Source organism: Budorcas taxicolor, chromosome 8 (assembly GCF_023091745.1).
Source record: "Budorcas taxicolor isolate Tak-1 chromosome 8, Takin1.1, whole genome shotgun sequence".
Lineage (NCBI taxonomy): Eukaryota > Metazoa > Chordata > Mammalia > Artiodactyla > Bovidae > Budorcas > Budorcas taxicolor.
Window position 1 is genome coordinate 30,075,769 of NC_068917.1, and position 22,973 is coordinate 30,098,741.

The following is a 22,973-nucleotide window of genomic DNA, read 5'->3' on the forward strand; positions in this document are numbered from 1 at the left end:
ATTCTCCTTAGCTTGGGGGAGGTCAGTCTTTTGGTTCTATTTAGGATTTCAACTAATTACATTATGGAGGGCAGGTGCCTTTATGCAGAGTCCAATGATTCAAATGTTAATTTCATCCGAAACCACCCTCATAGAAAAATTCAGAATATCTAGCACTGTGGTGAACCAGGCAACTTGATATATAAAATTAACTATCCTAAGTCCACTCTTTGTTAACTTTACACACACACACACACACATATATTCATAACCAAGTAATGAGGAGTTATGATAATTATAGCATTGCTGCTGTTAACACTCACCTGGTCATAGTTTGTGTTCATAATTACTTTTTTCCACACTGCTTGTTCTGTATTCCCTTTTTCCTTAACAAGTACCTCAGATGGTTATAATTCTTTACTTGGTAGGATGACCCAAACTTTTGTTTCTGAAGGGCCTGGGCCATTAATAGTCCTTCTTGGGTTGGCTTTTCCATTGATTTTGATCACAGGGTACAGTAAATAAGGGATGCCCTAAGGAGTCCCCTGTACTGCAAATATACTCTTCCATACATCCATGGTGAAGTAGTAGTCCAATTTCCCCTTAGTAGTCAGAATCAATTATCCAAATGACTACAGTAAGTGCTTTCTTGGCTTATAGATCAGAATCAGGCAGAGTCCAAAGTGACTGGGTAGGAGTCTTAATTTCCGGTTCAATGGAATTACTGTTGTATCTCCTGATAGAAGCATTCCTCCTTTCGACGCTAAGAACTAAAGTATTGGTCACAGGGATAAGAAGAAAATTTTGCTTGTGAGTCACTAGGAGTAATAATGAATGGTACTACTTCCCATTCCCAGCCCTTGATTCCTGGATCTGTGAATCATGGCTGTGGGGAAAACGACACCATATACTGGATTCTAATTCAGAGCACATACCGCCTCCTTGAGAAACTTGTCTTAGCCCTGCAAGATATTGCCACCTAGCTGGCACTGTAACTGAGCCTTCAAAAGGTCATTCCACTATTCTACCTAACTAGCTGCTTTGAGATGATGGAGAACATGGTCAATCCATCATCCTATTCACTTATTAAAATCTTCCTTTGCTGAGGTCACTTTTTGATGTTCACATGGGACACAAAAATTTGCACCTTTTTGACCCATTTGGAGAGATCTATCTATATATCTTTTCTCCAAGCTTCTTTCATCTTGCCCCAAATGTGTGCCTTCCAAGTCCCAGACTATTCAGCCAAACCATTGGCCACAATCCTTGGACTTCTTGAGCCACTGTTGAGTTTGGAGAATTCTTTACTCTAGACCTAAGTCCTTTGTCAGATATTTGTAGTTTGCAAATATTTTCTCCCACTCTGTACCTTGTCTATTTCCAGAGCAAGAGTTTTGATGGTTTGATTAGTTTTGATGGTTAAATTCACCAGTTTTTCTTTTATGCATCATGCTTTTGGTGTCATGTGTAGAAACTTTTCGCCTAGTCTTGGATCCTGGAGATTTTCTCTTATGTATTTTACACTTAACGTATGATTCATTTGTGTCTAAAGTTTAGGTCTGTTTTTTTCCCCTAAACCTAGGGATTTCCCAGATAAGGCAATGGCACCCCACTCAAGTACTCTTGCCTGGAAAATCCCATGGATGGAGGAGCCTGGTGGGCTGCAGTCCATGGGGTCGCTAAGAGTCGGACACAACTCAGCGACTTCACTTTCACTTTTCACTTTCATGCGTTGGAGAAGGAAATGGCAACCCACTCCAGTGTTCTTGCCTGGAGAATCCCAGGGATGGGGGAGCTTGGTGGGCTGCTGTCTATGGGGTCGCAGAGAGTTGGACATGACTGAAGTGACTTAGCAGTAGCAGCAGCAGGCATTTCCAGCTGCTTCAGCATCATTTGTTGAAAGGCTATCCTGACTGCATGGAATTGGCCTATTTTCATAGGTATGTTTTTTGGTACTTTTATTCCATTGATCTATGTGTATATTCCTCTATCAATACCACACTCTCTTTATTAGTATACCTACAGAATACATCTTGAAATTGGGTAGAGTGATTTCTCCCACTTAAATTTTTCTTTGGCTTTGAATACAAATTTTAGAAGCTTGTCTCCATCTTCAAAACATCTTGGTGAGATGTTGATAAGAATCGTGTTAAGCCTGTATATCAGTTTGGAGACAGCTGACATCTTTGCTTCTTAACGGAAAGTGTTCTACCTTCAATCATTAAGCATACTGTTAGATGTAGGCATTTTGTAGATGTTCCTATAAAATTGAAGAAGTCCCTAGTTTTCTGAGGTTTTTCTTTTTCATGCATGAGTACTGAAATTTTCAATTGCTTTCCCAAAAGTTTCATGGTCACCTGATAGTTCTTTAGTCTATTAAAATAACAGCATGTACTGACTGATTTTTGAATATTGAACATCTAGATCTTGCATTTTCTGACCAATATCCTTCATGAAAACTTCTAAATAGAATTTAAGCAAATTTATATTAGTTTTCTATTGCTGCAGTTACAAGTTACTACAAACCTAGCGGCTTAAAACAGCAAAAATTTAATTTCCTACAACTTGGGGTATGCAAAATTGGTTTCACTAGCCTAAAGTCAAGGTGTCAACAGTGCTGTTTCTTCCTAGAGGCCCTAGGATACAATCCCTTCCCTTCCCTCTTCCAGTCTCCAGGAGCTGCCTACATTTTTTGGTTCACGCCCCTCTTCCTCCATACGTTATAGCTATGGGGGTAGCATCTTCAAACTTCTGCATCCCTCTGCCTCTGCAGTAACATTGTTGTCTATCTTGACTCTTTAGAAGCCATTAAATAAATCAGGATTATCTCTCCACTCAAGATCTGCAATTACATTGCCAAGTGCCTTTTGCCATAAAAAGTAACAAATTCATGGGATTCTCCAGGCAAGAATACTGGATGGGTTGTCACGCCCTCCTCTGGGAAGTCTTCCCGACCCAGGGATCGAACCTGTGTCTCTTATGTCTCCTGCATTGGCAGGTGGTTTCTTTACCACTAGTGCCACCTGGGAAGCACAGCATAGGTATAGTGTCATATAATAAAGCTAACGCTTTGCCACTGAATAGCAACATAATACACACTTTACCTTAAAAATGAGACAGTTGACAGTCATTTCCTCTTCTTGTTTTTACACGGTGGGCATCCACTGGCATTAGAAAAATTACAGTTATGGTAGTATTTAAGGTACTCAAAATGCTGACAAGTTGTAACTGTATCACTGTGACTTACAGTGTGCCTACCAGTCCTGCAAAGTGGTGAGCACACTACATCAAGTCTCTGCTGCAACTACTCACCTGAACTACTGTAGTGCTAAGGCAGCCATAAATAATACAGAAATGAATGTGCATGTGTTCCAATTAAACTTTATTGATGGACATTAAAATTTCAATTTCATATAACTTTCACATGCTATATAGTTCTCTTTTTGATTTTTTAAAAAACATTTAATAATAACTTAAAAATCATTATTAACTTACTGTAGGCTAAGCAAAAACAGGTAGTAGGCCAGATTTGGTCTGTGAGCCATAATTTGCCAACTCTGCCTTAAACTCATGGACCTATATATTTCAAAGCAGCAAGAACATAAGTGAAGAGGTAAAAGATACTTTTGTGTTATAAAGGAAATTAAATAGTGAGATGGCTAGGGAATGCTTAAGGAAATTTGTAAATGCAAACCTGAATGATATTTTAGGAGCCAGTCATGGGAAAGTTAAGTACAGAATATTGGAGAGAGAGAATACAAAGGCAACAGCTGGAGGCAGGCAGGTTTGGTGAATCGGAGGAAGCAAAAAGTTAGGTGTGGCAGGAACATAGGAAAGAGGGGAAATGACCAGGGAATGTCTGAGAGTCTAAATAAGGATGACCATTGTTAAGAATTTAATTAGCAGACTTGCAAGGACTAGTCTAATTAATACACTCGGTTTGTAGCCCTTGCTAATTTATATGACCACACAAAATATTGTGAATTTAAAAAAAACAGAGAGAGTAAAGGAGAAGATGTTTTTATTTTTGCTGAATTGTTCTAGGAAAATACAGTATCTCCTATATAATCCAGTAGACTGAGAACAGATACAATTGGACTGCACCATTCATTTCATTAAATGCTCACTCTTAAGCTGTAATGCTTTGCTTTATATTTGCTTTCAATACAAATGTGTTGCTTATCAGGTGATTTAGAGCCATTTATAGCAGCTTTATGTAAAAAGTATAGTTTCTTACAAAACTCAGAACATTAAGTCTTCAGTTTAAACTTTTTTCCTTTGATAATTTGTGCATGCCAAGCTTGTTCTAATTTCTTGTAATGTACTGGAAGGAAAACCATTTTCAAGTTTGCATTGATTTGTGGCAATATTTGTATTCAACAATCAAATGCTACACTATTTCCTTTTAAATGGCTATGCACTTAATTAGTTTCACTTGTTCAGCAATTAATTGGTTCCAGAGACTTCTTAGTTTGGTATTGACCCTGACTATTGATAGCTGGAGCAGATACTGTACCAGGACTGCAGTGCATGTTTTCTGATCACCACATAAAGTTTTCAGATCTGAAAAAAAGTTCTCAATCATAATATCATCTAGTATCTTTCATAACTGTAAAATATTCTTCAACTAGTCTCTTTTTTTCATTTATTTTTTCCAGTATTGCTTCTAGTAAATATGTGGCAAAAGGAAGCTGTAAAAGAAACACAGAAAAAAAAAAGACGATCAAAACTCTGTATTTTCTTCAGTTCAGAAACATATACTAAATATCATTAAACCATTTGAACTGAGCTATCTGCAACTCTGCACCCATAATGGTACCCTACTGGGTCTCTTTTCAACTGATCTTGCTGGTTAGTGTGGGTAATTTTGTCTTTTATAATAAAAATGATACAGGAGCAGAAGTAAAATGAAGAAAGATAAACGCCTTATTGAACAATCCATGGTTTACTGACCGTGTTAATGTTGTAATCTGCAATACAAGCAGCTGAGCCATTTATCTTCAATCAGTTGATCAATAGCAGGCTACAGCCCTCTCTAGGGTCCACAGGCCCACAGAAGTAGCACTATATGTTCATCACTCATAAGAGGGAGTGCGAACTATCAATATACTTGCCTGTGTTACAGCGGAACGTCTTGAGGATTGTAGGATAAAATTTCAGAGGAAAAAAAAATGGCAGAAGTATATACATTGATTAAGTTGTTATAGAAAAGTTTATTTGGCATATCAAAGTGTAATACACATGTTACAAACTGCTGAGTTTATGAAATGTAGAGTACATTTTAAAGTTTAATAATTTATATAACATTTCTGGTAAAGTTTTATTGTTCCTGGGCTTTATTGAGTTGCCTGTAGAACTCATAACAATACACTTATAGGTGACAAGTAAAGGAAAATCTGAAATGTTCCCCAGTTGCCACCCAAAGCCATACTGACTTCCTTTTATCCTGCTTCCCAGCTATCTAGTTTCATGTAGGAGATTTGTAACCATCAAGAAACCCATTAATTCATTTTTTGGAATTGTCCTTTTGATTAACCAGAGAAGACTACTTTTGTCTCCCTGAATAGAATAAGGACACTTAAGCCCAGTACCCTTTCCCTACAGAGGTGTACAGTCAGGCCATTCTTTGTGCCAGGACAACCACCGACAGCATCACTGGTCAGCACCCAAACAAAATCAGCCCAGTGCCCTCCATGTAAGTTGTTCGGTTGTGCTTAGATCAGCTGTGCTCAGCCACAGCGGTTATAATTAGCTAACCCCAGCATAATGGTTATTTTCTGAATTCAAACTGGGAGAAAAAGAGAAAAGACTGGCCAGTGGTGGTGAAACAACAGGCCGAAATGGTGCAGGTTGTGTAAGCCATGAAGAAAACACAGAGACCAAAGCTGGTCCATAGAATTGCCTCAGATCCTAAGCAGCTTTCCAGTTTAACTTCCGTCTTACCTTGATAGTAAATTGCCTTCTCCTTAAAATACTCTTGAGTCTCTGTCAGGAGAGACTCTATCTATAGTCTATGTCAGGAGCTTCACACATTTTTCTTACTTAAAATTTAACACTAAATAAAGTATAAGATACAAAAATACCATATTTCTTCACTTTTTAAGATACAGGTGAATATAAAATACCCACATTGACTTAAAAACAGCTTTTTCTGGAAAAAAGGAAGCTACCACATTAAATATACACAAATTGCATATGTTTTAATTTCAGAAATGTGAAAATGTGGGGAAATGCATCATAGAATCAAGGAACAAGAATACGTTAGATTTCCTTCTGGAAGATAATGATACAGCAAATCCTTACTTTGAGAAAACTGCCTTTCTGGGATGCAGAAAAGTTATACATATTTGCCAGTTTTATAAATGAGAGAATTTAAATTCTCAGGGCATTAATATTAGATGTTAAAGAGATACACACACACACACACACACACACACATACACACACACACACACAGATAGACACAAAAGCAAAACCACCAGGTAACTGTTTTATTTTGACTATGGCCCTCAGTACTGTATGCAATTCAACAAAAAAGGAAACAAACAAGATGAGAATACCCTCCCATCTATTCCTGGTAGAGCAAAAGCAGAAATGAGTATTTTAAAAAGTTGTTCTAAAAAGTAAAAGTTGTTCTAAGAAAAAAAGAGTTCTCTGATCAAGTAAGTGTGGGAAACAAACCGAAGTTTAAATGTTATTTTATTTCAGGATCTCTTAGAGACTTTAATATGCTAATGCACTGTATTTCTCGCAGAGGGCAATGTAATACCCTGCTTCTAAATTCAGGGCTCCACACTTTTCTCACAGTCTATTTATCATGTGGCACTAGTGGTCCATGGAGCACACTCTAGGAAACATGCTGGTTCTACGATTTCCTATATAATGATGTCACAGCACTTTTACCAGGCCACAATGTACTGACGTTAATTATCTCATCTGCACATTTCATTTTCAAGTTAAAAACTCAGCCTACTTTTTATCATCTTGCAATCAGAACAATTTTCAACATGTCATGTACTTGAACATTTGGCTTCCCTCTAAAACTAGTCTAAGAGTCTCTCTTCCAGGAAGCCTCCAAGGTGGAACAAGAGGTCCATTGACTAATTTATTGCTAATAACTCATATTCTCTTCCTTTGGCTCCCAGTAAAACAAAAAGCCCCACAGTTAAACACAACTGTTTGAATTGTGTCTCCTAAGCTTTGTATAGAGGCTAACTCTTGATGAAGTTCAAGAAGCAGCCTATCCTTTAATCAAGATGCCCAATTTGTGTACATCCATCTCCCTGTGTAGGCGCTTCTATTTTTCTCTACAAATAGGTCAGAAAAAACCTTTAGATAATAATTTCTCTTTATATAATAAAGAGAAAAGTTCATAATATCTCACAAAGTTGTTGGAGACTAAGTGCAGGTTTATTTCATACAGGCAGTGTAAGAGTCTGTTCTTTCTCCCTCAGATACAAAAAGAAAGCACAACTCTTTTACTGACAGGATTCTGGACTTGGGTTGAAGTGGCAACCTGACTGGCCAATAGCAAAGCTCTTTTCTCCCTTGCTCCATCATATGTATAGGCGAAACAACAAACCTGCAAAATATGCTGTCTTGGGTTTCATCTCAGATGGAATATGCTGGGGCCTACGAAGTCCAGAAAGTCTGCTGGGCTTTCTGCATAATTTCCTTATCTCTTTTGCATAAATATAGAAATGACTGTCTTAGTTATGTTACTGCAGTTACACAGGCTTGAACTCTTCAGCACAAGGAGAAAAATGGACAGGGGAAGAGCTGATACTCCATAAGATTTCTCGGAATGGAAATTTAATTAGGACATTCAAACAACCATGAGTTTTACTTGGTCTATACTGTAATCTTTTTTTAAAGATTAATTAATGTATGCATTTATTTTTGACTGTGCTGGTTTTTCTTTGCTGCATGTGGGCTTTCCCTCGTTGCAGAGAGTGGAGGTTGCTCTCTAGTGTGGTGCCTGGGTTTCTCACTGAGATGGCTTCTCTTGCTGTGGAGCACAGGATCTAGGATGTGAGGACTCAGTAGCCGAGGCACATGGGTTTAGTTGCCTCCATGGTAAGCGGAATCTTCCTGGACCAAAGACTGAACCTGTGTCCCCTGCATTGGCAGGCATATTCTTAAGCACTGGACCACCAGGGAAGTCTATACCATAGTCTTGAAGGGGGTCTTTCTGGTTGTTCTGGCTGTCCTTGTTGAAAAAGGTGACTTCTCTTATGGGAAACACTTCCCCTAACTTCACACAGATTTTAGGCTTCTCTTACATGTAAATGACCACAGATGTATGCCAGTGATAGAACTTCAACTTTATCACTCACACTTACAAATTATGACTTCATTTAGAGGCATTCCTGTATAAAGGTAAGATATGACTGATACTTGCAGATGCTGGAGAACTACACTGGAAGAATAACAAAGCCTCAAATCTATAACTGTGAAACATACAGATCGTTTACAGCATCAGCATGAACTGGGAATGTGCTCTCAATAGTATAAAATTGAACATTTTTGTGTTGAAAGAAAAAGACTGAAATAAGGGTATATTTTTAAATCTAAAGGGAAAGATTAACAATTTTTTCTTTCTTTTTTTTTTACCAGTTTCATTCTTGTTTTTGGTTTGAAAACTATTACCAAATGATATTGTTTTCAAAATAAAAATTGACTTTAATCCAGCTGAGTCATACTCAAAGTACAGATATTACATGTTATTTATTAGACCTACTTTTAACAAAGATATGATTCAATGAGATTTTGCGAGTTTAGTAAGAGAGACTAATATAGTTTGATAATTATAAAATTAAAGGTGCAAAATTTGGTATAAATAAATATTTGTATGCTTATTCAGCTATCTTGTAATTAAAAGATTGAACTTCATAAAATAACCAAGCATGGTATGAGAAACAACGATTTATTTATAGTTTAAAACTGGCAATTATAAGCTAAGTTTCCTAAATATTGCTTATATTTCTGGCACATATCTATCTATCTACATACTTATCTATCTATCTTAGAGTGTCACTGAATATTGAAGTCTGTGTCTGCTCTTCTTAAACTTTGGTAAAAGCTATAACTTGCTTTCCCTTCATTCCCCTCCCTCCATTTTTTTACAGTGGTAAAATACGCAAAACATAAAATTTACCTTTTACCTTTAATGACATATGTCTTTTTCCTGGTATCATGAAAGTAGGCTTGAGATGGTTAAATTTAAAAAAAAAATCCCAGTCTCTGAATGGAGAATTTTTAACTCTTGCAACTTCAGCTGGATGTGAGGAGTGGGTGTGTGTGGGTAGCTGTGTGTGTTTATGTGTGTGGAGAGAGTGACCATGGGAGTTCACATGTATGTGGCATGTTTTAAGTATGTTGTAAGTGCAACACTGAACAGGACATTTGTTGTAAAGAGAAACTTTCTGGTAACCTTCAGGCTGGAAGTTACTCTATTTACCAAAGCCAGGGAGATTTATAAAAACCTTCCCACTGCTGTATCACAAAGCATCTATAGAAGGTAAGCATATTTTGCAGAAAGGGCACAGAGGAAAGAGCCATTTTAAATTTCAGCATTTGTAAGATCTGAAGCAACCTAGTAGGAACAGGGATATTAAAGGCAAAGAAAAACCACTGATCAAAGTCTGTACTTTAAGTTATCAACAACCGAAGGCAGGATTTTTGATATGGCTCCCATACGAGAAAATGATCTACATAAAGTTGATGAAAACTGCCTGAATGAAATCTGGAAAACAAAATCAAGACACATTTTCTAGCCATTCCTGGATAAGGGTTTTTGAAATATAAATCCTAGTAAAGAAGCACATTGCAGTTGTAACTGTATATTACTTGCTTTATGTAAGTATACATATTTTATTATATATACCTATAATTCTGTTCAAGTTTGTTGAAAAACTTTCATAGTTTTTATATTTTATCTGTTTATTGTTCTCCATCACCAGAAATATAAGCTCCATGAGGACAGTGATTTTTGACTCTTGTTCACTGCTATATCTCCAAACCTGAAATGCGGTAGACACTACTGCATGAATTACCTTTCATGCGGTAGACACTTGGCAACATGTTTTTAAAATGCCTTCCATAGCTTGGGTTCAACTTTATCTCCACTAATTATTTCCATGGCCTTATAAACTCACAAGTACATAAGACAGTTTCAGGTATTATTAAGGCCTGAAAACAAAACTAAATGACCTTTCCTATAATTTCAATTTTGAGGATCAGAATGGACAGAACAATTAAACAATGTCTCTTAGAGGGCAAATGTAAATAACGGACTCCTATCTGTTTGCATATAGGAGGAAGTAATATCAATTAGAATATGATAGAGATACAGTTCCTTCTGTGCCAACTGAAAGGAAACCTATTAAATATGAAGTCAAAAAATTTATCTCATTTATTCATAGTTATGGCCAATGGACAGAAATTCAAATTCAAATGCATTTAACACAGTCTCTGCTAATGGGGGCATAATGCAGCATATGTGATCTAATAACTTTACTGGATTTACTTTTAAAGGTATTCTTTTTTCACATCTCATATTAAGGAATTCATTTTTTAAATAGAGATATAATTCACATAACATAAATTTCTCCATTTTCAAGTGTATAATTCATTGGTTGTACACAGCTGTACAACCATTACTTTCATCTAATTCCAGAACATTTTCATCACCCCAAAAGAAACCCTGTACCCATTAGCAGTCACTGCTCCTCTGCCCCCATCCTCTGGCAACCACTAACCTACTTTCTGTCTTGATTTGCCTCGTCCAAACATTTCGTATGAATGCAATCATACAATGAGTTGCCTTTTGTGTATGGCTTCTTTCACTTAGCATAAGGTGTACAAGGTTCTTCCATGCTGTATGATGTATCATCATGTCATTTCATTTCATGACTGAATAATATTCCACATATGCATATAACATGTTTTATTTATTCATCCGTCTTGACGGATCTTTGGATTCTTCTACTTTTGAGCTATTATGAACTACTGAGCACTATGAACATTTATGTAGAAATTTTTATATGGACATACGTCTTCACTTGAGTATATACCTAGGGATGGAACTGCTGGGTCACATAATCTCTAGTTTCTAACTTTTGGAGGAACTGCCAGACTGTTTTCGACAGGGGTGGCATCATTATACATTCCTACCAGCAATGTACACGGGTTCTAATTTCTCCACATCCTCACCAATGCCTGCTATTGTTCTCCTTTTTGATTACAGCCATCCTCCTGGGTATGAAGTAGTATCTCATTTTGGTTTTTGCTTTGCATTTCCCTAAAGGCCAATGATGCTGAGCATATTTATATGTGCCTAATGGCTATCTGTATATATTATTGTAGAAATGGCTATGAATAGTCCTGAAGGTCTGTTTCTTTTCTCTTGTTGAGTTGTAAGAGTTTGAAATGTGTTCTTAAATGGTTAGATGTCACTGAGAAATGCCAGACAGAAGGCTTGGGTGAACTGCAAAGTCCCGGAATGAAAAACTGTGAGTCCCTGAATGCTGTTACTGAAATGTTACCTACTAAATTTTTTACAGCTTCAGACACTGACATCTTCTCTCTACCAAATCTGATCTACCTCTTTCGATCCCTAAAACTCTTAAAGGTATCATCCTCTTTCTCATCATATAAGGTGATGAGAACACCACACCACACCAACACCACAGTTCAAAAGCATCAATTCTTTGGCGCTCAGCTTTCTTCACAGTCCAACTCCCACATTAAACTTAGCTCTCTTTGGTTTCTGCTTTCTCACCCCTTCATTTAATCTCAGTTCTGCTATGTGATTCAGGGACTACCAAATGAGTCATATCTACCTCGTCCTTCCTATTTGTATGGTGAGGACACATGCAAGCCCCTACTGGCTTTGTCTAGACTTGCTCCTAGTCTCTTCTCCCTCTAAACCATCCTATACATTGATCTTGTGCAGCTGTCTAATGCACAACTCTGATTGCATCCCCTTCCTGTTCAAAGGTTTCCATACTTTACTCTCAGCCAACTTTCCCTGTTCCTGTTTTTTTTTCCCTCCCACTTCCTAAAATACAGAAAAAACTAATTTTGGAAGGTTTTTCCACCCTATTATGATCATTAATTTGCTTTTTTTGTCTCTGCCATTAACTGTAAGTTTTAAAAGATGTAATAACACAGAAGAGGAATTAATACAAGTAAAACTCTTCAAAGAAATTAAAAGGCAGCCGAGTCATAGAAAATGAGAGTAGATATAAGAATGACTTTTTTCCAGTATAACTCTTATTACTAGAAATCTGTGAGGACAAAGGTTAGGTGCAGATAAAGATCAAATACTTAAAATTACCAAATGTATCAGGACCACTTGATGGGAGGACATATATTTGCATTCTGTGTTAAATATAGATAAGTTAAGGCTCTAGACTTTTTAATTCTCACTCACTCCTGGCTAACAGTATCAGCAAATATTACATTTTTGTCCAGGTACATACTGTCACATGGTAGTTCAGTTCAGTCCAGTCGCTCATTTGTGTCTGACTCTTTGTGACCCCATGAATTGCAGCACGCCAGGCCTCCCTGTTCATCACCAGCTCCTGGAGTTTACTCAAATTCATGTCCATTGAGTCAGTGATGCCATCCAGCCATCTCATCCTCTGTCATCCCCTTCTCCTCCTGCCCCTAATCCCTCCCAGCATCAGAGTCTTCCAATGAGTCAAATCTTTGCATGAGGTGGCCGAAGTATTGAAGTTTCAGCTTTAGCATCAGTCCTTCCAAACACCCAGGACTGATCTCCTTTAGAATGGACTGGTTGGATCTCCTTGCAGTCCAAGGGACTCTCAAGAGTCTTCTCCAACACCACAGTTCAAAAGCACCAATTCTTTGGCGCTCAGCTTCCTTCACAGTCCAACTCTCACATGCATACATGACCACTGGAAAAAACCATAGCCTTCACTAGATGGACCTTTGTTGGCAAAGTAATGTCTCTGCTTTTGAATATGCTATCTAGGTTGGTCATAACTTTCCTTCCAAGGAGTAAGCGTCTTTTAATTTCATGGCTGCAATCACCATCTACAGTGATTTTGGAGCCCAAAAAAATAAAGTCTGACACTGTTTCCACTGTTTCCCCATCTATTTCCCATGAAGTGATGGGACCAGATGCCATGACCTTTGTTTTCTGAATGTTGAGCTTTAAGCCAACTTTTCCACTCTCCTCTTTCACTTTCATCAAGAGGCTTTTGAGTTCCTCTTCACTTTATGCCATAAGGGTGGTGTCATCTGCATATCTAGGTTATTGATATTTCTCCCAGCAATCTTGATTCCAGCTTGTGCTTCTTCCAGCCCAGTGTTTCTCATGATGTACTCTGCATGTAAGTTAAATAAGCAGGGTGACAATATACAGCCTTGATGTACTCCTTTTCCTATTTGGAACCAGTCTGTTGTTCCATGTCCAGTTCTAACTATTGCTTCCTGACCTGCATATAGGTTTCTCATGAGGCAGGTCAGGTGGTATGGTATTTCCATCTCTTGAAGAATTTTCCACAGTTTATTGTGATCCACACAGTCAAAGGCTTTGGCTAGTCAATAAAGCAGAAATAGAAGTTTTTCTGGAACTCTCTTGTTTTTTTCCATGATCCAGCGGATGTTGGCAATTTGATCTCTGGTTCCTCTGCCTTTTCTAAAACCAGCTTGAACATCAGGAAGTTCAGCTTGAACATCAGGAAGTTCATGGTTCATGTACTGTTGAAGCCTGGCTTGGAGAATTTTGAGCATTACTTTACTAGCATGTGAGATGAGTGCAATTGTGCAGTAGTTTGAGGATTCTTTGACATTGTCTTTCTTTGGAATCGGAATGAAAACTGACCTTTTCCAGTCCTGTGGCCACTGCTGAGTTTTCTAAATTTGCTGGCATACTGAGTGCAGCACTTTTACAGCATCATCTTTCAGGATTTGAAATAGCTCAACTGGAATTCCATCACCTCCACTAGCTTTGTTCGTAGTGATGCTTTCTAAGGCCCACTTGACTTCACATTCCAGGATGTCCGGCTCTAGGTGAGTGATCACCCCATTGTGATTATCTTGATCGTGAAGATCTTTTTTGTGCAGTTCTTCTGTGTATTCTTGCCACCTCTTCTTAAATATCTTCTGCTTCTGTTAGGTCCATACCATTTCTGTCCTTTTCGAGCCCATCTTTATGAAAAGGCAAAATGATAGGATACTGAAAGAGGAACTCCCCAGGTCAGTAGGTGCCCAATATGCTACTGAAGATCAGTGGAGAAATAACTCCAGAAAGAATGAAGGGATGGAGCCAAAGAAAAAACAATACCCAGTTGTGGATGTGACTGGTGATAGAAGTAATGTCTGATGTTTTAGAGAGCAATACTGCATAGGAACCTGGAATGTTAGGTCCGTAAATCAAGGCAGACTGGAAGTAGTCAAACAGGAGATGGCAACAGTGAACGTCGACATTCTAGTAATCAGCAAACTAAGATGGACTGGAATGGGTGAATTTAACTCAGATGAGCATTATATCTACTACTGTGGGCAGGAATCCCTTAGAAGAAATGGAGTAGCCATCATGGTCAACAAAAGAGTCTGAAATGCAGTACTTGGATGTAATTTCAAAAACAACAGAATGATCTCTGTTCATTTCCAAGGCAAACCATTCAATATCACAGTAATCCAAGTCTATTCCGCAACCAGTAACGCTGAAGAAGCTGAAGTTGAATGGTTCTATGAAGACCTACAAGACCTTTTAGAACTAACACCCAAAAAAGATGTCCTTTTCATTATAGGGGACTGGAAAGTAAAAGCAGGAAGTCAAGAAACACCTGGAGTAACAGGCAAATTTGGCCTTGGAATATGGAATGAAGCAGGGCAAAGGCTAATAGAGTTTTGCCAAGAGAATGCACTGCTCATAGCAAACACCCTCTTTCAACAACACAAGAGAAGACTCTACACATGCACATCACCAGATAGTCAACACCTAAATCAGATTGATTATATTCTTTGCAGCCAAAGATGGAAAAGCTCTGTACAGTCAACAGAAACAAGACCGGGAGCTGATTGGCTCAGATCATGAACTCCTTATTGCCAAATTCAGACTTAAAGAAAGTAGGGAAAACCACTAGGCCATTCAGGTATGACCTAAGTCAAATTCCTTATGATTATAGAGTGGAAGTGAGAAATAGATTTAAGGGACTAGATCTGATAGATAGAGTGCCTGATGAACTATGGATGGAGGTTCGTGACATTGTACAGGAGACAGCGATCAAGGCTATCCCCATGGAAAAGAAATGTATAAAAGCAAAATGGCTGTCTCGGGAGGCCTTACAAATAGCTGTGAAAAGAAGAGAAGTGAAAAGCCAAGGAAAAAGGAAAGATATAAGCATCTGAATGCAGAGTTCCAAAGAATAGCAAGAAGAGATAAGAAAGCCTTCAGCGATCAATGCAAAGAAATAGAGGAAAACTGCAGAATGGGAAAGACTAGAGATTCCTTCAAGAAAATTAGAGAGACCAAGGGAACATTTCAGGCAAAGATGGGCTCGATAAAGGACAGAAATGGTCACATGGTAGGAAAGCTTTTTATTTTGCAGCAATTATTTTATCAATATAAATTTAAGTCAAATGAATGCAGAAAAAGTTGTTTTAACAGGAAAACAATTCTGTTGCCTAATCCTAATAAGAAAAGATAAAACTTCAGGGCCAGATTCACTCCTATGATGTCAGAATTCTATTATATACAGCACTCAACACAGAGGGAGGACATAAAAGGGAAGTTTTCTTATAATTTAATCTTCAAAGTATTTTAATAATCAAATATCAATATTTAATTAATTTGGCATTTTTCAGGGAACACACTCAATTTATCCACAGCTTCAAGATCACATAACCTCAGGTACAGGGAGCTATATGGCATAAACTAAACAAAATGAATGAATGAACATATTTACACTTTTACCCACATAATCCTGTGAGCATAACTTAGACTCTCAAAAACTAGTGGACAAAGAAAACCTTTTCTAAAATCAGGACAAATATAATTGCTAGAATTGAGAGAGAAAAAGTAGGCTTAAAAAGAGATGTTTTCTATTTTATAGATTTTTTCTTGGGCATAATTATAAAGTGACATTCAAGTGCAACCAATGAAGTCCCTACTTTTTTTTCTTACAGAATTCAAAGACATCAGCAAAACCACCTATGTCAGTAATAAAAATAAAAGTCTTTGACTTTTTAAATGTTATCATACTGTCACAGTGAAATAAAATTAGTTTGACAAATGCTTTAAAGGCACATGGTGCAGTTCATTATGTATAACAGCAACAGCAGCAGTTTCCCAGTGTTCATAGAGGCTGCTCCATTAAATTTACCTTCAGTCAATAATTAGGAGTCCACAAATAAACCTGGGGCAATTAAATCAATACTGCCAGGCAATTATATTCCAGAGTCCAGGCTCAGTGGCACAAAAAGGCATTATATCAAACTGCAGTATTAAGCGGTCTAATGCCATTTTCAACAGGATTTTTTTACACTCACTGGACAGAATAAGCATATATCCAGATAATGTAGAATGCACATATGTATATCTACATGTGCAGATCTGGTGTCAATAGAGCTTTAGTAACATTTAATAAAGATTTATACATATGGATTTATGATTTTTATGTTCATAATTGATGATAATACTTCTATATCAAAAGGTCATACTTACATGTTGAATGTTTAAAAATCCATTAAAAGTATATTTTTATAACATTCTAGTTAAAAAAAATAACCCATATCAATCATTACTGAACTCCTTTGATGTGCCAGGTACTGGGCTGGGTGCTAGGAATGCAACATGACTGAGAAATAGCTTTTCTTCTCAAAAGCAAGAAGGCTTGCCCTGCACCTGCATGTCTGCACTTAAACAACTTGAAGCAAAAAAGTGCCCAGCACCTTCTGTTACTATAGATAGTAATAGTTATAGCATTTCCAGATATGTTTCAAAAATATATCAAATGGGAACTAAGAATATGAATAGTTCAAATATTATTTACTTATTCTTGCTTTTCCAAAAACCCATATACTGCACTCACAGAACAAGAATTTTTTAAAAAATATTTTGAGAAATACATTTTAGCTGTTTTGAATCAAATTCATTTTTGAAATTGACAATAATTAGGTGGAGCAAAAAGAACCATAATGAAAAAGTTGTAGAATACATTACATGCTGTCAGTGATATCAGAACAAAAGCCAGCTATGACTAGAAAAGCAGGGCTCTCACCTGCCAATAAACTGCCCTGATCACTTACAAGAGGGGCACATCCCAGCAGACTATATGTGTATTAAAAAAATACTTGAAAGAGAAGAAAAAGTATCACACAGGTCACAGCAGCAGTCTCAATAGACCCCTCAGGGATTTCCACTCGTCTTGGCCTTGTCATCCTCTGTGCAGCTTTCCACTCGGCCCAGAAAATGTCGATAGGAAAATGTTTGAGGGGCCTCTGGTAGAAATTTTTTCATTCTTTCTGCATTGACAGGATGCCAAATCAATATTTACTTCCCACTAACAAGCTGCTCGAGGTCTCAGTAGAAAATATTGTAGAGAATGCGGGAAGACACAGTAATAAACAGCTGTCTGGCTGTGAGGAAAACATGAATTGACTGGAAACAGGGCCACAGTAAAAGGTCACTGAAACTCGTGAACTCCTCAGGTGTCCATATCAACTACTAACTTTAAAGACACATAATAAAGAATCTCTTTTCCTAAGAGAGCTGAGAGAATGGATCCTTTTCAGTCTAGCAAGCATAGACGTTGACTCAATAATTTAATTAATGCATTTGCTAAGACCTGTGTTGGCTCTTTCCCAAGGCATTTGCTTCATTTGTTAAGTCCAAAAGTACAAATAGAGGGTTAACATTGCTGTCTGCCTATTGGAATACTTCTTTACCTAACAGAAGTAAGTAATGTGTAAGTGTTTCCAAAATTTTAGGCATCTAGTAAAAAAAATAAGCTTGGAATTTTTATCTGCAACTTTTAATAAATGAAGTAGAAAAGTGAAATACCTGTCCTTCAAGAAGTTTCCGAATGTACAACAGCCATTCTTTGTCATTTTCAGCATCGGTCTTTGTCCTTTCAATTTCCTAAAGGAAAAAATAAAAACACTGTAGTTAATTTCATTTATATGAACTTGATCATACTGTTATATAGAGAAATACTGATAGAATTGGATTCAACAAAGAGCAGCCTGTCCTTTCAAAATGGAGAATATTCAAATCAATGCTCAATATCTCCATTTATGTGGAATATAAAGCTATATATCTGTATTTCATAATTCAGGAATATTTTATTTCTGTATTCATGGTGGAGCTCAAGGTATGGACTGAGTGGAAGTGAAAGTTATTAAAACAGAGTGAAAAAGAAGATGGAGCTCTAGAAAAGAATTATTTACAAGTGACCCTCAAAAGATAATATAAAACTTTATACTCAAAAATCAGACTTGTCAGTAGATAACTAAGGAGTAATTGTTACAATTACAGACAAAATAGGACAGGCATAGGTTCTGGTATATTTAAATGCTTCCTTATTTAAAATGTCCAATCGCTAACTGATAGGCAAGGGACACTCCAACTTAAAGTACTGTAGATCACTAAATATTTTCAATGCCTCAATTGTCAAGGTGAAATATTCTGAAAGTATAATGTATTCACATATGCAACTGAACTGACTGTTCAGTTAAAATCATGATTCAGTTCGCAAAAAAAAATGTACTTTTCAAAAAGAGAAGGGTTTGGGAAACTAACATTTGTTGAAATTTACTGTATGCCAGGTATCAGGCAAGGTACTTTGCATAGTCTGTCATAGGTTTTTACATGAATTTACAAGGCTTGGATATAGCTTAACGCATATAATTCAGGCAGTTTGGCCTCTACTTGGGTAAGTCACTCAACTCTTTAGACCTCTGAAAAATGCAGGCATCAGTCCAAACAAGCTCAGATCTAAAATGAAAGCTAGTAAATATATCCAGGTGTGTGCAATGAGCCCTCATGGAAGTGCGTTTTTTCCAGGAGGGCTTCCAGTTAAGGTTGTATGGTACACATGTTTTGGTTCTGTGTACCCCTGGCTCCATACTGCATCCTCCCAGAGGCCAGGGTGTCATTTCCTCACAGAAATGCTCCAGCTACTTTGGGACTAACAAGAGATACCCTTTACTAATTCATATACTCAATGGGGACAACTTTTTCTAAGTTTTCTAATCAAAGGGAGTGTTTTTTTTTTTTTTTTTTAAACTTGTAAGTCCTAGAAAGGGCATGTTTTAAGACCACATAAAGGCAGAGGCCCTGTCTTCCAGAATATGTATCTGCAACACACACACACACAAACACACGAGGGATTTTGCTATGTCTACTTGTTTTAAAACTTTTAGGCAACAGTGGAAGACCTTAATATTTTGTTAGGTTTCTTCTTTATCCATCAAGTTTCACTTAAATGTCTAGTTAAGAGATAGTTAACAGCCTTGCCACAGATACTGTTATTTCCTGTGTGTTTTATATTTGATATTGTATTTCATAACACTCTTGGACTTCAAAGTTCAGAATTCACAGACATTGTGGCATAGCTGCTGAAAAGAGGAAACTGATCACTCACTATCCTACTCACTCATAGGATGAAAATAATCGCTATAGGATTCCTTTGACCTCCTTTCTAAGACTTCTTGGCAGTTTAAAAACCTTTGGAAGTTGTAGATCTGCTCTGTTTGAGAAATGTTTTGAGAAGCTGACGGGGGAGGGGTGCTGAAGGATGTTCTCGTGCAAACATTGAAGTCGATCATTTTATTTATTCACTGAGCAAATATTTATAAGGAAGCTATGAGTGCCATCATCTCTTTACTCTTTCTAAACAATAAAAAAATCTAATATTTAATGTATTAAAGTTCAGAAACTTAACAGTAGAACAGGATTGAGTATCTTCCACAGGTTTCACAGAAGACTGTGTATGAGGTTCTGCTGTTGATGAGGTAATAAACTATCAAAAATGCAGTGCCCTCCTCAGAAGGTACAGAAATGCTACTGCAGACTTATAAGGTATATGCATATAAATTCACTCAGGCCGGATTATTTTACCCACTTTAAAGCAATGAATACCCTTTTCTTTAACTTGATCAACGATAATGTTAAATCTAGCTAGAAAAGCCAATATATTTACTACTCTTAAAAAATCTCATATAGGAGGAAAACCCCTGAAATCAATCGTGATCCAGCTAACTAACTTCTTCAAATGGGCTTAATTAAAAATAATAGCTTATAAGATGTATGATTAACTAAAGAATATGGAAGAGGCAGGGAAAGATAACTGACCTGAATAACAAGCAAGCAGTTCTAAAGGTTATATGTACTGGCTTACTTCTATATTACACAGTTAAATTTCTCTAAAGGTTTTTTGAGTTAGTTAATACTCTTGATGTATCTTTCATTGGTATATTAATAATCTTGCCTTCATGAATATTATCTTAAAGATGAAATTCTAAGAACTATAAAACAAATAAAAATATATATTTAACAATCAGTGTAAAAACTCCTATATTAATAAATATTTAAGTGATCTTACCGCTTCATCTTCTGTGTCCAGTATTTCCTCTAGGTCTGACCGTGAAATGTTCAGGATAGAAGCTGCCAAGGTCTGGGCTTTATGGGTTGAGGTTTTACAAGCATTCCTGTTTTTCTGCATCTTTTTAAGCTCTCTGATTTGTCGCCTAATCAAATGGACATCATTTTGTAACTCTCTGACCAAGGCCTGCAACACATTGGAAAGAATATGGGCTCATATGGAAGTAATAAATGAAGAGAAAGCAGTCATAACACAAAAATGTGAAGATACTAGCAAATCATTTTTTATTAGGATTATTCTGATTTTATTTATATTGGAGCAAAATGGATTGCTCTTTACTTTTTGTCAGGACACAATTTAAGCTCTCTTACATGATCACTTAACCAACTTGCTGGATTAAGCAAATTGCTCCAATCCCTCTTTCAGATTCGCCAACTGCTGCCTTGGTGAATACTTAATAAGAGAAACCTGCCTGCTTAATAAGAGAAATGAAACTTTAAAATACAGTGGTAAAAAATTTAAAAACTAAACTGAAAACCCGATTGGTGTTTTGCCAGTAGTATGGAGAAACAAGTACTTTCATATGTTCTTTGTGTAGGTGTAAATTGGTACAGTCTTGGATAGAGGGAGAATTAAACAACAGCTTTCAGAATTACAATTGAACACACTCTTTGGTCCAGCAAATTCACTTCCAGGAATATATCCTAGGGATGCAAAATATATATACAAGCAGGTTAATTAGTATCATGCCAGAGCACAACTCTCCCACCAGTTGAGCTGATCCCATTTGTCAGATGTATTTATTCCTAAGTGTGTATATCAGTTGTAACAGGTTAGTTATATAATTGATTTAATTATTACATAAACTAATGAAATATAATGGCAGAAAAACGTTGTTTCTATTAAAACTGAACTAGAAAGTTTTGAAAGGATTTAATAAGGACAGTTGAGTAAAAGTGCAATTAAATTATGTGTGGGCAAGACGACAATAAAGTATTGACAAAAATCATAAAAATCTAGGCTTACATCCACAAGAGTCTTTAATTTCTCCCTCTGAGAACACATGCTTATGTGTGCATAAGAAAAAAGGCAGCTCTTACTCTGGGTGAAAAGAGCTCTGGAGTCCGATGCTTGGCTTTGTGGGCTAAGAGCAGCTAGCTAGATGTTTGGGTAGATTTCAATGTTTTGCCAGCCTAAGCAATGTTGCAGTAAATAATGGTGCTTGTATATATATTTTGCATCCCTAGGATATATTCCTGGAAGTGAATTTGCTGGACCAAAGAGTGTGTTCAATTGTAATTCTGAAAGCTGTTGTTTAATTCTCCCTCTATCCAAGACTGTACCAATTTACACCTACACAAAGAACATATGAAAGTACTTGTTTCTCCATACTACTGGCAAAACACCAATCGGGTTTTCAGTTTAGTTTTTAAATTTTTTACCACTGTATTTTAAAGTTTCATTTCTCTTATTAAAAATGAAATTGAGCATCAGCCTTAACAAATAATTTTTTTTCTTTTGTCTTTTATCTATTTTTCTTCATGATTTATAGGGATTATTTATACTTTAGGGAAATTATATGTCGAGGATTTCTAATTTTTTTCATACTTTTTGATAGTAATGATAATATTTTATGCAAAGGAAAAATATTTTAAAAAATTTTAACACACTAAATGAATCTATTCCCATATAACTTTTGAATTTGGTGTGATACTTTAAAAAGCATTCTCCACAATTTATATATATATGTATATATATAAAAGTATATATATGTGTGTGTTATTCAAACCATGATTTTTTTCTGCCACTTGTAATATTTTGCAGTTATAAGTGTTTTGTCCATTTGTAATCCTCTAGAAAATTATTATATAAAATCATAGTTGTCTCACCACCACCTAGTAAATAGTCCATATTTTCCCCATTGATTTCATGCATGTTTAGATCAGGTTCTGAACTTTCTATTCTGTTCCATCTGTCTTATTAGTAAAGCTTTATAGTATATTTTAATTAGTGAGGCTTTGTCATAAATGTAATCCAATAGGGGTATCTCCTTTCAATTACCATTCTTTTCAGATTTTTCTTGTTAATTTTGGATTGTTTGGTTTTCCATATAAACTTCAGATTGAGCTTGTCTAAACATTCTTACTGGTATTTTATTTAAATCACGTTAAATTTTATTCAATCATGTTCACATTTTAGAATGTTGATTCTTCCTAATCAAAGACTATGGTAGTCCCTTCCAGTTGGTTAAGTCTTTATTTGTGTTTCTGAGGATTATTTAAAGGTTTTCTCTTTATAGATCTGTTTATTCCTGGGCCTCTTACTTTTTGTAGGGGCTGATTCTAGTACCTATTGTTGCTTGTAGACATAAAGATTGTTAATATATAAATTTGCTGAAGTTTCTTATTTATT

At 36.5% G+C, this 22,973-nt stretch overlaps 1 protein-coding gene across 1 annotated transcript in view; it reads right to left on the reverse strand.

Annotated features, from left to right (window-relative positions):
* Nucleotides 1–4,568: 4,568 nt before the first annotated feature.
* The window catches only part of CNTLN (centlein), a 362,865-nt gene continuing 344,460 nt past the window's right edge, over nucleotides 4,569–22,973 (reverse strand). The window contains exons 24-26 of the mRNA XM_052645165.1: nucleotides 20,562–20,747; nucleotides 18,020–18,097; nucleotides 4,569–4,670 (exon numbers count right to left, since the gene is read on the reverse strand). Of these exons, the coding sequence (XP_052501125.1) occupies nucleotides 4,569–4,670; nucleotides 18,020–18,097; nucleotides 20,562–20,747 (366 nt within the window). The remainder of the gene's footprint in view (nucleotides 4,671–18,019; nucleotides 18,098–20,561; nucleotides 20,748–22,973) is intronic.